The following is a 12632-nucleotide window of genomic DNA, read 5'->3' on the forward strand; positions in this document are numbered from 1 at the left end:
GCACACAGCACGGAAAAGGACTCTGGACTGATGTAAACGCTGGGGATACAAAGTATTTAGGCTGCCAAAATCAAAGACACAATCTACTCTAACAGCAGGGACGGGAATCGGGTGAGGTCAGCTGAATTAGCACCCAGAATGGATCCCATAATTAATACTTACATAGATGAGCCCAGAGTAATAGCGATCCTTTAAATTATGCAACACAGAGGCTTCATTTAAACAGGTTAATTCTGCCATGTCTTCCACTTTGGAGAACTTGGGAGGATTCATCTTCTGGACGTCATCTTTATTGACGAGCGCTTTCTTGCCGTTCTCTGCCAGTTCAACCAACACCTCATCCCCTTTCTCCTCCTTGATGCTGGCCGCCTCGAAGCCATGGCGCTCCGAGGGGATCCACACCAGCTTCTTGGCAGTCCAGTCAGCCTGGGTGGCAGGGTTGTAGATGACAGCCCTGTCCACGAAGAGGTAACGCTCCGGATCCTCCTGGCCCAACCGCTGCGCCATCCCGGGAAGAGCAGGCGTCCACTCGCAGTCACCCTGGCGGCACAGAGGGGAGAGCAGGAGCACGTTACACGCCCGACCTCGCCCTGATTGATCCACCAGCAGCATCGGCATCAGGCCTTGCTCCCAGCCTGGAGGAGCTGCTGCACACCTGAGCCCCTGCCGCACCTTTTGTCACCTTCAGCGGCCCGTCAGGCGTCACCCAAACCCAGCTCAGGACAGCCCGGTTCCAGCTGTGCAGCAGCAGCCAGGGACAGGCACCACAGCAAGGGCTGCAGGCAGGAAAAACACGCACCTGTGTGCTGGGCTTAGATAAGGAACAAGAGCAAACAGGGCAGAAGCTTGGCAGTAAACTCAGCTGTGATGGAACAGTGGGAAACAAAAAAACAGAGACAGATACAAGCCCATAAATTCCCTCAGCAGATTCTGCTGCAGAAACCAGAAGGCGGCAAGGATTACTGTTAAAAATGGGGATTTTCAACTCCAGACAAGAACTTGGGACACTTGGGGTTTCTGCAAGCCATCAAGGCAGCTAAACCTCGCTCATATTCTTCCTGAACAGCTTTGCATTTCCACAGCCTGCTCCTGTTCTCGGTCCTGACTGCTGACATCATCATATTCCAAAAAAATGTCTCCAGATCTCAAGTTTACCTCGAGGCTCAAAACACTGCAAAGAATGATGCTGGATTTTCCAACAGCTCCACGGGTAATTTGAAGCAGAAAGAAAAACCACTGACTGACAAGAGCCCCTGCACACTCATTTTACCTGTCTGCCTCTATCCAAGAGAGGCTCTGCCATCACAGCCAGGATTCCTGGAGCTGGCAGGTCCATCTGGGACTGCCCATGGAGCACCAAGGTAAAGCCTGACTCCTCGTATGAAGGACTTTAAACGCCTTGGTTTGTAACACACAACATCTTCCCTGCTGAAGAACCTCACATTGGCTACGGAACCCTTTTCCAGCAGGTAACCCAAAGGCCAGCCGGGGAACAAAGCCAGGGAGGTCCCCAAACTGCGTTTGTCACCTTGGCTACCATGGCACGCGCCCTGATGGAAGTTCTGCGACCCAACCCTCCTGAGAAGAACCTGTAATTAACCGGGATAATTGTGTCTCCATCTAAGGCAGAAAGATTTGTCACATTGTCCAACTTCACCGTGAAGCAAGCCTGGAGTCACTGAACCCTCCAGAGGTGCGAGGAGCAGAGCCCTAAGCACAGATGGCTTAATTCAAATCGAGATATGATGACTCAACATTTAAAGTATTTTAGAAGAGCCTCTCAGAGAAAATTTCCATAAGCAAAGATGGAACCGTCGAGAGGACACCTTAAGTGTGATAGCTGGACTCCTCCGCCAGGAAGATGCAGGTTTAGTCAATGAATGCCACCTCTGGCTGGAGAAGCCCACAGGTTAAATAAGCGAGTTTTGGACCCCAAGGGAGAAAGGTGACTGTCCCCACTGAGCCAGACTCCAGCAGAGCCCTGGGACCAGCGGCAGCCCTGCGTGCCAATGCCCCTCGGTGTCGGCTCCTGAGCGCTCCCCGGGCAGGTGAGACACAGCCCAGGGCAGCCAGGGCTCCGTTCTCACACACCGACAGCCACGGGAACCTGAAGGTCAAACATCGCTCATACGACCAAACTAACCATTATTGCTCCCCGGCGGAATTAAAAGGGGAAGACTGGAATTAACGCGTTCATATACAAGTATATGCACCAGGCATACACGAACGGTGTAACTGACTTCAGAGCAGCTCCTGGGGATAAACCCTAACATCGGGGCATCAAAAGCACTTTCAGGGTCATTCTTCGCCTCGGGTTTCCAAGCCCACAAAGCCCATCACAAAAGACCCTCGGCAGAAGCAAAGCAAGCCGCAGCTCACCCTACCCAGGGCTCCTCCGCTAACAATGGCATTCAAATGAAACACACAAATGAGCGCATTTATCATGCAGGAATCCAGCACTCCCGAAAGGCGACGTGCGAATAAAGGCAAAAAAAAAAAAAATCCCCCCCTCAAAAAAAAACACAAGAAAAAACCCCCCCAAAAAACCCCAAAACCCTGGACACGTTGCGAACAAAAAGGGAGCGGGGGCACGGCGGGGCAGGGCCGGCGGGGCATCCCCCGGGGCTCGGGCGGCCGAGCAGCGCCCGGGGCCGCCGCCGCGCTGCCCCTCGCCGGGCCCGAAGGACAAAGAGGCGGCCGCGGCCCGGCCCGGAGCGGCCTCGGCCCCGCGCCCCCCGCCCGGGGCCCGCGGGGAAAGCAGAAAATGGCCGCGAACCGCCCCCTCCCCGCACGGGCGGCGCGGCCCGGGCGGCCCAACAAGGGGGTCTTTGTGTGCCGGGCCCGCCGCCCCCGCCACACCCCCGCCGCGGGCGGGCCGCCGCCGAGCCGCCCCCGGCCAGGGTCCCGGTAGCGCCGCCGGCCCCGCAGCCTCACCTGTGCAGCGCCGGCCGCCGCCCGCCCGCCGCCCGCCGGCTCCGCCGCGCCCGCTCCGCCCCGCGCCCGCCGCGCTCCTTTAGCGCCGCGCCGGCCCCGCCGCCCCCCGCCGCACCGCCCGCCCCCGCCGCCGCGCGCCGCGCGCCCATTGGTGCTCGGCCCCGTCCGTCAGCGCCTTCCCTCGCTGCCATTGGCCCGCGCCGCGGCCGCTCTCCGGCCACAGCCATAGCAACCTCCGCACGCCGTGGGCCGGCCCGCCCCCGCGCCGCGCCGCGCCCCCTCGGCGCCCATTGGCTCTCGTCACCCCGCAGCGCCGCTCTGATTGGGCGGTAGCCACGCCCGTCAGGGCGGGCCGCGCCCCCCGCTGCAGCACGGCCGGCGGGGGCGCGTCCCCGGTGCTGCAGAGAGCGGGGGCGCGCGCCTCCCCCGCACCCGCCCGCGCGCCCCCGGGGCCCGTGCTCGTCCCCGTCCCCGGCGGCGGGGATGCGGCCGGGCTGGCAGCCGGGCTGTGCAGAGCCCGGGCCCGGTTCCCACGCGGCCCGTCCCGCGCACCCGGCCGCAGCCCCCGGCGACCGCCCCCGGGCCACTCCCCGGCCGGTCGCAGACACGCGGTGTCCCGGCCCCGCGTCCCCGTGCCGTCCGTGCAGCCCCTCGGCCCGGCCGCGGTTTTCCCCTCCGTAACCATCACGCCGAGGTTTCGGAGCCCCGGCCCGCCGGGCGGCGCCGTTCGCGGGTCAGCCGGGGGTGCGGGAGCTGCGGCGGGGGCGGAGAGGCGTTTGCGGGGCCTCGGAGCGCCCCGCGGGCTCGCTGCGCTCTGGAAGCGGTGCCGGTGGGTTTGGGGATGCCTCGGGGGGCTGCTGGACCCCACACTCCGGGGTTCAGCACGAGGGTTTCCCGGCATCGTGGCCTTTCCCGGCCTTTCCCGTGTTTTCTCCCTGCCCCAGCCTCCCGGGGACCGCGCGTGGTGCCCCCGGCCCCGTGCCTGCCCCACCCGCCGGGGGCCCGGGAATTGAAGCCATTTTGGTGAAAGGGATTTCTGTTGGGTCCTCCTGGCTGCGAGCGGGGAGATGTGGCAGGAGGGAGCATCAGAGCCGCCCGGGGGCAGAGCTGGAATTTGGGCTGGGGGCAGGAGCAGGGATGTCCCCCGTTCTCCCCGTGCTCAGGACGCAGGCCTTTCACTCCAAGGGAAGCGTTTCAAACCGCACCTGCCATTCCAGTCCACGCCAGCATTTTGGGACGGGTTTTAGGGCTCAGAGGGAGGCAATCCCACAGACCGCGGGGTGCCAGGCTGCTGGCACCGAGCTGGGTCACCCCAGCCCACGGCACCGAGCAGTCCCCGCGCAGCTCCCGGCGCTCGCCTTTCTCGGCAAGTCTCCCCCGTAATTACCACGGCAGTGGGAGGTCTTGCACGTCCTGTTTCTCCGAAAAATCCGGGTGTTGACTCGCAGGCAGATGAAAGCCGAAAGGCTCGGCCGGTTCCTCCCCTGCGTTCCGCTGTGCCAGGACTGTGCCACTCCCGGGCAGCCCGGCCCGGTGGCCACGGCCCCGAGGCAGCGCACTGAGGCAACCCCACCTGGAGCGTGGGTTGCCTCAACACAGGCACGTCCCCAGATTTTCGCTTTTTCCTTGCTCAGCTGTCCGGTCTCCGTGAGGTGAGAGGCTCGGGCAGCGCTCACAGAGCAGCACCAGCTCCCTGGCAGCGCCAGAAGTTCCCAGTGGAGGAGCCTGATGAGCGTTTTGCTGCCTTTGGAAAGATCCCGGGCACCAGGAGCAGCACCAGGAGCAGCAGCATCACCAGTTGTGGTCACCCCTCAAGGCAGCCAAGGCCTGGGGATGGTGCAGCATCCAAACCTGGACGCCCTCACGGCCCAGGGCAGCACGTCCACATCTCCCTGCTCCCAGAAAACTTCCATTTTTACACGCTCAGCGTCGTTTACAAGAGAAATAGAAACCCCGCCCAGAAAACATGAATCCAGGCACAAGCTGTTTGAGGAGCTTGGTTCCTTCTAGGAAATTATTTCCATGGCAAATCTTTGCGGATCCTGGAGATGCCATGTGGAGCCCGACAGGGTACAGCGTCGGGTCATTATTTTTATCGCACCATTATTTTTATCCAAGCTCCCGTTAGGAAGGAATTCTCCAAATCCTCTCCATGTCTTTAACCCATGGAGGGAAAGATAACATTTCTCTCCAGCCCAGGAGACTGGAAGGAGCAGAGGCTGGACAAAGCAGAGAGAAACGTCTTCCATATAGGATTTTGATTTAAACAGAAATTCAGCTGGTCACTAATCCTGAAATTTACACAGAAGTCTCTTGATACCTTGGCTACCAGGGCATGCTTAAAGCAAAGCCTTTGCCATGGGTGTTTCCAGAGCTGGAACCAGGCAGGTAATTAAAACCACTGAAGCCTGAAGCAGCACTCGATATGTTTAAAACAACACAAAGAGTTTAAGCAAAAAAAAATGCTCCATTTGTTTCTAATTTAGAGGTCGTGCTACCGGTGGCATGTCCTGTGGAGCTTCTCTCCACACCGGGTGATGTTCCCCTGCCTCCCCAGGCTGCCTGGGACGGCAGCAGGCAGGACAAAACCCTGCAAGGGGAAGGCACCCCTGACACCCCACGGCTGCTTCTTCTGTCCCATGGCCTTGCAGCACCCACAAATGAGCCCAAACCCCCTCGTTCCTTGACTGTTTGGCACTTTTGCTTCCTGCAGAGGCTGGTGTCCTCCCTCTCTGTCTGCGGGAGCTTTTGGATGCATCTCCAGGAGTTACAGACCCGTGTCTGGCCCCCCCCAGGAGCCCCTGGAGAGCAGAACGTCTTGGCCTCTTCCTGGGTCAGGTTTATCCCCCCTAACTCCAAGCCCTGAACAATTCTGAGCCGGGGTTTAGATTCAGTATTTCAATGCAGGAGCAGCACATGCACAGATCAAGGTTTGTGCTCCGTGGTGGCAAGGGGACACCTCAGTAAAATCCACGTGAATTCATTTCCCAGTTCAGATCCTGAGCTGCTGAGGCTTTGGGTGGCCCCAGCACCTCCCCTGCCACAGGGGAGAGATGTCACTGTGCCCGTCTGCCATGTCACAGGTCACATTTGAGGCACGAGGCGCTGTGACTCCTTCAAAGGAAGGCGGAGGAAAAGGCAGAATCGCTCGTGTACAAACTGCTTTGTTGTGTGGGATCAAAACGGAGAGGTGTAGGGATAAAAGGTAAATTATACCACGAGAAAATGACTTTATAATAAACATTTCGATGCGAGAAGCTTGAAAGGAATGGGAAATTCAAGCCTCACGCTCGGTGCTCGGGTTCCAAAGCTTTCTGAGCTGTCCTGAATGGCAGTGAGATGAGGTGACATTTATTTCTTGCAGCAGGCTGTCCTCCAGGGCCACACCGGTGATTTCATCTCGTGTGTCAATAGGAAACGCTCCCAAACAGGAGGGATCAGCAGCAAACACCAGCTCCATTGTCTCACCCAGCATTTATTTCGGTCCTGGAGAGTTTGAAAAGTTCTCTAAATCAGGAATGGAAAGTCTGCACCTTGCTCTCCAAAGGGCTGGCCGGGCAGGCTGCAGTGCCCCTGATGTCACAGCAGCAGAAATAGCCACCTCTGCAGGGAGTGAGGCAAGGCCTGGGCTGCAGAGGGGTGGGATGGGATGTCTTCACACCTCCCAGCCCTGCTGAGCTTTCCTCCCAGCCCTGCTGGCAGCCAGGGCATTCCATGGAGCATCCCCAAGGGCTGGAGCAGAGGACAGGGCTGACATCCAGCCCAGACTGTGCCGGAGCAGGACCTGAGTGTGCAGGGGGGACCTGTGCTCTGCCTCTCCTTGCTTTCCATCCTCCTCCTCTCCACCCACCCCGCTGGGGAGGAGCAGGAACTGGGAAGGCAGAGCAGGATTTTCCCAACCGTGCCCTCCACTCCCAGCACAAGGGTTTGGCTCTTCCCTCCAGGAAAAGGAAGGCTCGTTCTCAAATCTCGGCTTAAACCCATCCAGAAATCAGAGCCTCCCTTCTCCCCTGGAAGCCGGGGTTTGTCTGCCAGCTCTGCCCTCCCCTGCCCTGCCCACCACGCCCTGGGATCGGAAATGGCCCGGGAAAAGCACGTGTGGCAGGTTTGGGAAGCTGCCCTGGCACTGTGTGCAGCTGAGGCTTCCAGTTCTCATCCCAGTTACACCAGTTTGCTGAAGCGCTCGTCACCTGCTATATTGTTCTTAAGGGAATTTTACTGTAAGGATTTTTTTAAATTATTTATTTGTTATATAGTAGAAAGGCCAGACGGAAGTTTTATGGGGCGTCTTAGAATCAAGCTGGAATGAACGTCACAAGATCATCTAGTTCAGCCTAGCTGGGATTTTGTGGAAGTTTCCCATGGATCCACTAGCAAAGGGCACGTTTCCCCAGGCATCTCAGCCTTGTCCAGAGCTGGCCTTTACTCGGCACAACCGCCGGATTAGGTGTGTGGATGGCAGCAGCACGAGCCTGCCCTGCAGAGCTCTCCTGATGGGAAACATTCCCTCCCCGCAGTTTGGCTGTGGGGTGCGTTGGTGGCCTGCTTTCTCCTGCCCCATCTCCATTTCCCACAGGCGGGGCTCAGTCCTGCTCCGGCACCCACCAGCCTGCCTGGAAACCCCAGTTATCCCCCGGCCCCGTGCCCACACTGCTGGGGGAACTGCGTGTCCCATGAAATGGGGAAAGAAATGCCCCGTAAAACGGGGGAATAAACGCCCCGATTGTACCTTTTGACCCCAGCTGGATTGTCTGACATTTGGTACAGAAAAATACAGAATTGGTGCCTGTACAGCCCCGAGTTTGTCACCCCCCTGCAGTGGCCCTTGGCTGGGCTGGAGGGACCAAATCCTTTCCCCTTGAGCCAGAACCTCCATTTGACACCAATCACTCCTTTGTGGAGGAGACTTCACTGGAACATCCCTTTTTTAACCCGCTTGAGGGGTCAACAGAGAAGAGACAGTGCAGAAAAGTTCCCAGCAGTGCCCATGGTGGAAGGCCTGGCCGTGCCCTGGGGACAAGGAGAACAGGAGCGCTCTGCTCTGGGCTCAGGCTGTGCCAGGGAGGTGGCACCCTGAGCAGTGAGGGGACGCTCGAGGCTGGCCCAGGTGTCCCCCGGCCCTGGGGCTGTGCTGGTGGAACGGGATGGCACCTCACTGCCAACCAAGCCTCTCCCTGCGCTCCCACCTGCCATCAGAGCCTCTTCCAGTGCCCAGATGTGCCAAGAAGGAGAAAAACCCTCCAGAGCCCCCTCTGAGGAGCAAACACCAGAGAACTGAGTGAGGACAGCATCCAACAGACCCCAGAGGAGAGCTTTTCCAGCAGGAGCGGAGAACTGACGGCTGCTGAGGTGCCTCGGGAGCCTGGGCCCCGTTTTTAAAGACAAATAATGCATTTGGGATGTCTCCGTGCCTTGTGAGATGGTGAGAACCCCTCAGGGCCCACCTGAGGAAGGCACAGGCATTATCCAGAGCACCAGCAGCATCCAGGGCCAGCAGCAACTTCAGCTCCTTGAGACCTGAGCACGAGAGCTTGCGTCAACCCAAACAAACCACAGAGGAGCACTCCCAAGCCCTGCCTCGTGTTCGGACCCCGGCACAGGCTCCCCTCGCCCCCTACAACCCTCCCACACCCCCAAAGAGTGTGTTTGCCCAGCCCGGCCCCAGCCCTGCACCCCTGACCAGCTCCAGGGGCAAGTGACAGCACGCAGGGTTTGCCCAGGCAATGCCAGCCTGCTGGGGCTTTTCCCAGCTCCACTTGGGGCCTCCTGCTAGACTCTGCAGCCTTTAATTGGAGCTGATTTACGGCGTTTTTATTGCTGCAGACAGCCAGCAGTTGGCACAGCAGGCAGCTTTAATATTACTTTTGCATTTCGTTATTGGATCGCCGGCTCGGAAGGCAATTGAGGGGGGGCGTTCTAGGTGCAGCCTGGGGTGCCCCTGGGGGCCAGCAGGAGCAGCTCAGGGACACCCCTGCTCCCTGCTCCAGCTCCAGCACCGCTGCTCTGGGGCTCCGCAGGGCTTTACTGCCCTGCAGAGTTGGCCTTGAGGTTCTCACCTGGAGATTTTCACCCTCCCAGGGTGCAAAACGCAGCTTCTGCTGTGGAACAGGAGGTGCAGTCCAGGCCGGAGCTCCTGGTCACTGCCAGCTCAGGACAGCTCAGAGGAGGATGTGGCAGCTGCTGTCACCCTCCCGTGCCCAGCAGGGACTGTGACAGGCAGTGGCTTTAGGATGTGTCTTTTGCTGCCGCTCACAGTCTCCATCCGCGGTGTCACAGGTGTGAAGGATCCCTGTCCTGCAGGGGGGTGGGAAAGCCTCCTGAGAGGCGGCAGGGCGCTCTCCTGTTTCCAGTTTATTACACACAGTTTGTTAGGTCAGGTTCTGGAGGAGCCCACGGATCTCCACAAGTCTCGTCCGTGGTCATTCCTCTTTGGCTCAGAAGCAGGAGGGTCCAGCCCGGTGGACACCAGCTCCAGACTCTGGTTAATGATAGCTGGAGAAACCCTCTGCCCTGGAAAGCCGGCAGCTGAGTCCTGAAGGTAAAAGCTGGAAGATAAACTCTTCCTGGGGGATGTTCCTGCTCCCAGCCCGGGGGGAGCAGGAGCTCCCTTGGCAGCCGGGCCGGCCCTGGGACGGCAGCCCACGGCCACGCTCTCATTCAGCCTCATTCAATCCGATTTAATGATTGACTGAACTCTGCCGGGTTAATTAACCGGCCAATACTCGGCTATCAGCTGGCGGCTGAGTTTGTAACTCATATGGCGAGCCCTCCCCTGGGCTGGGGGATCGATCCCAGCCGAGCAGCGCCCCGGGGCCGTGAGGATGCGCAGGGTGAGCAGCAGTCAAACCCTGGCACAGCCCACAGAGCACATCCTGCAGAGCCCAGCCCCACACAGCCCCCCTGTGCCCAAGGGGAGAGGAGCTTGCAGGGCCCTGCCAGGCTCAGGGCACGTCCCCCTTTGTGATCCTGCTGGCAGTGTCTGGCCCTCTCCAGACCCCATAAATGTGCTCTGCAGGTCTGCCTTGTCCCCCAGAGGATCACGGCATCATCAGGGTCAGAAGGGACCTCTGGAGACCATGCGGTCCGGCCCCTCTGCCAAGGCAGGGGCACCCTGAGCAGGGGACACAGGAGCTCATCCAGGTGAGGCCCAGATGCCCGTGGTGATGGGGTGAGGTGTCCCCAGCTGGCAGAAGGGGACCTGCAGCCGCTGCCTGGGCTGGCTGGGGAAAGTCTCAGCCTCCCCTTGACGCAGTGAGCAACCCTGCACTGGCAAAGGGCTGGAGCAGGGCACTCCTGCTGGAATTCTGGAAGCTTGAATTTTAGGATTTCAGTCTACAGTAATGTTACCCTCACCAATCCCAGCAGGGACAGCTCAGCCACGGGATCACTTCTGAAATATCTTCAGTGCTTGCCCCCACCCTGCAAATGGCACTGGACCGAGCTCTGTTGGTGGGAGATGCAGATGCTGCCGTGGGAGGAGTGGGAGAGGGCCAGAGCCTGGAGCTCTTGGGCAGCACAGACGTGGCTGCCAGAAACGCAGAGCACAGCTCCTGCAGCGTGACATCCCAGAGCACCTGGGACCATCAGGGTGCTGCCAACACGGCCATCCCAGCCCTCTCATCAGCATTACCTGATCCCCGTGGTCATTCCCCGGTTCCTCTGGGACCATTTCCATGGGGCTGTCCCTGTGAGCATCTCCCCGTTCCCGTTCCCTGCTCCCACGCTGGCAGCATTCCCAAATCCCACCTTGGCACGGGCGCAGCCTGTGCCAGGGGCGTGGGGAGGCTCACACGCTGCTCAGTAACTGCTCCCAGGCAGGGGAGGCCTGAGCACCACGGGGCCAGGCTCGGCAGAGCTTTAGGACCAAGAAGGCAAAGGTGCTTTGCAAACGATTCCATGGTTTCGTTTATTGATGGGACTCGCGCCTTTCCTCGCCTGCTTGAGACGGACGGGGTCGGTGGGAGCCTCCGAAAGGGCTCTTGGTAAAACAGGCAAACAGAAGGCTGTCAGTTACCGGGGCGGCTAGCCCCGGCTGGAAGGCACCGGGGAGGGTCTGCTGGTCCTCAGGGATGGTCGCTGGCGGGCCCGGGTGCCGCTGCCGGTGCAGGGATTTGTGTGTCAGTCAGCGCAGCCGCGGCTGCTGCCGCCCCGTTAGACCCACGCGCGGCCCCAGGGAGGGCCACCCGCTCAGCCCAGGGGCACCAGTTTGCTGAGCCTGTCTGGCCCAGGAATTTGAGGAGGATGGAGCCACTGTGACCTCCCCGGCCTGTGCTGAGGGACCCTGCTGCTGCTGATGTACCCGAGTCCCTTCCTCTGCGTGCATTTACGCCCCGGGGTTATGAGGGGCTGGAGTGAACGTCTCTTTGGCTGCTGGCCCGTTTGTCGCGGTTTATTTATTAATTATTTCTTAGCTGTCGTTTTCTATGTGTGCTGTTATTCAATCACCAGCAGGGTGGAAGCTAAACCTGATTCCAGGAAGAAGAAAATCCCCTTTTTTCCTGTGCTCCTTGCTGCTGGAGCAGCCTCTGCAGGTGCTGCTGTGCCTGAAGGGCAGAGCGTCCAGGGATTTTTCCATGTGAAATCATGTGGAAATCAGCAAAGAAGGGGGAGTGTTCATGCAGGGGCTGTGTTTGAATAGTGCTGAGCAATGATGGGTTTGCATGGCACAAAAATAAAAAAACCCACCAGAGGGGATGAAAGAGAGCAGGAGGAACCAGCAGAGCTTCGAGGTGAGGGAATCCCCTAATTCCAGGCCTGCAGCAAAGCAGTGAGGAAGCACTGACAAAAACCACTGGGCCACAGCACCCCGGGGCCCCTCTCAGCTCTGGGGGCCTGGGATTACCGGGGGGAGCAACCCCAAATTTCAGGGTGTGTGAAGGGGTAACTGTGCCCCATCCAGGCAACTCCTGAGCAGTTTAAAGGATGGCAGCCCCGGCCGCAGGGAGCAGGGCTCGTCGTTCCCGGCAGGACACGCAGCCGGGGGGGTTCCATACACACATCCTCGTCAGGAATTTCATTTTTCCATCGGGCTCTTCCCCCTCCATCCCTCCCGTTTCAATTTAAATTCCCAAAAAGAGGCCGGTCCTCACCCCCAGCTGAAGGTCTGCAGGACCTGTAATGAGTTGGGGCTGAATTGCTGCCAGCGCTTCTGGTTCCGTTTAAGGAGGCGCTGGAGGAGGGAAAGGCAGAGCCTGACAGGAGGGAAGATATTGCAGGATGTCTGGGAGACAATCCCAGCCCGGGTCAGCTCACAGCCCTCGGCAGCAGGGCCATGGACAGGGAAAGGCTGACGGGCTCCCTCGGAGCCAAAAGCCCCTCCAAAGCCTGGGAGGCGGAATGAAATTTATTTCTTTCTCACATTTAGAAATGCTCCTACTTGAGGGCGTCTTGTGTGGGTCAGGATTTCAAATCCTCCAAAATGCAAATGTGGTTAGTTTTTGTTGTTGTTTGGTTGGGGGTTTTGTTGTTGTTTTGGGGGGGTTTGTTTGGTCTTTTTTGGGGTTTGTTTTTTTTGTTGTTGTTTTGGGGTTTTTTGTTTTGTGGTTTTGTCTGTTTGTTTGGGTTTTCTGGGGGGTTTTTTGTGTCTTGGTTTGGTTTGGGGTTTCTTTGCGGTTTTGTTCGTTTGCTCTGTCTGTCCCTGCCCAGGTGTCTGTCTGTCCCTGAGCCCCTTCCCCACACAGCCCCAGCTGCTGTCCCGA

General features: G+C 59.1%; 1 protein-coding gene across 3 annotated transcripts in view; it reads right to left on the reverse strand.

The window, feature by feature from the left end:
* The window catches only part of MYH10 (myosin heavy chain 10), an 82216-nt gene extending 79231 nt beyond the window's left edge, over positions 1–2985 (reverse strand). For 2 of the 3 annotated variants that reach the window (XM_066200241.1, XM_066200239.1), the window contains exons 1-2: positions 2935–2985; positions 163–540 (exon numbers count right to left, since the gene is read on the reverse strand). In XM_066200241.1, the coding sequence (XP_066056338.1) occupies positions 163–507 (345 nt within the window). In that variant the 5' untranslated portion in view covers positions 508–540; positions 2935–2985. Of the gene's footprint in view, positions 1–162; positions 541–672; positions 775–2934 lie in introns of those variants that run through there. The other variant, XM_066200240.1, reaches the window with a different exon arrangement.
* Positions 2986–12632: the final 9647 nt, after the last annotated feature.

The sequence above is a fragment of the Chamaea fasciata genome, unplaced genomic scaffold (assembly GCF_029207755.1).
Source record: "Chamaea fasciata isolate MVZ Bird 193981 ecotype frontalis unplaced genomic scaffold, bChaFas1.0.hap1 SCAF_19, whole genome shotgun sequence".
Taxonomy (NCBI): domain Eukaryota; kingdom Metazoa; phylum Chordata; class Aves; order Passeriformes; family Sylviidae; genus Chamaea; species Chamaea fasciata.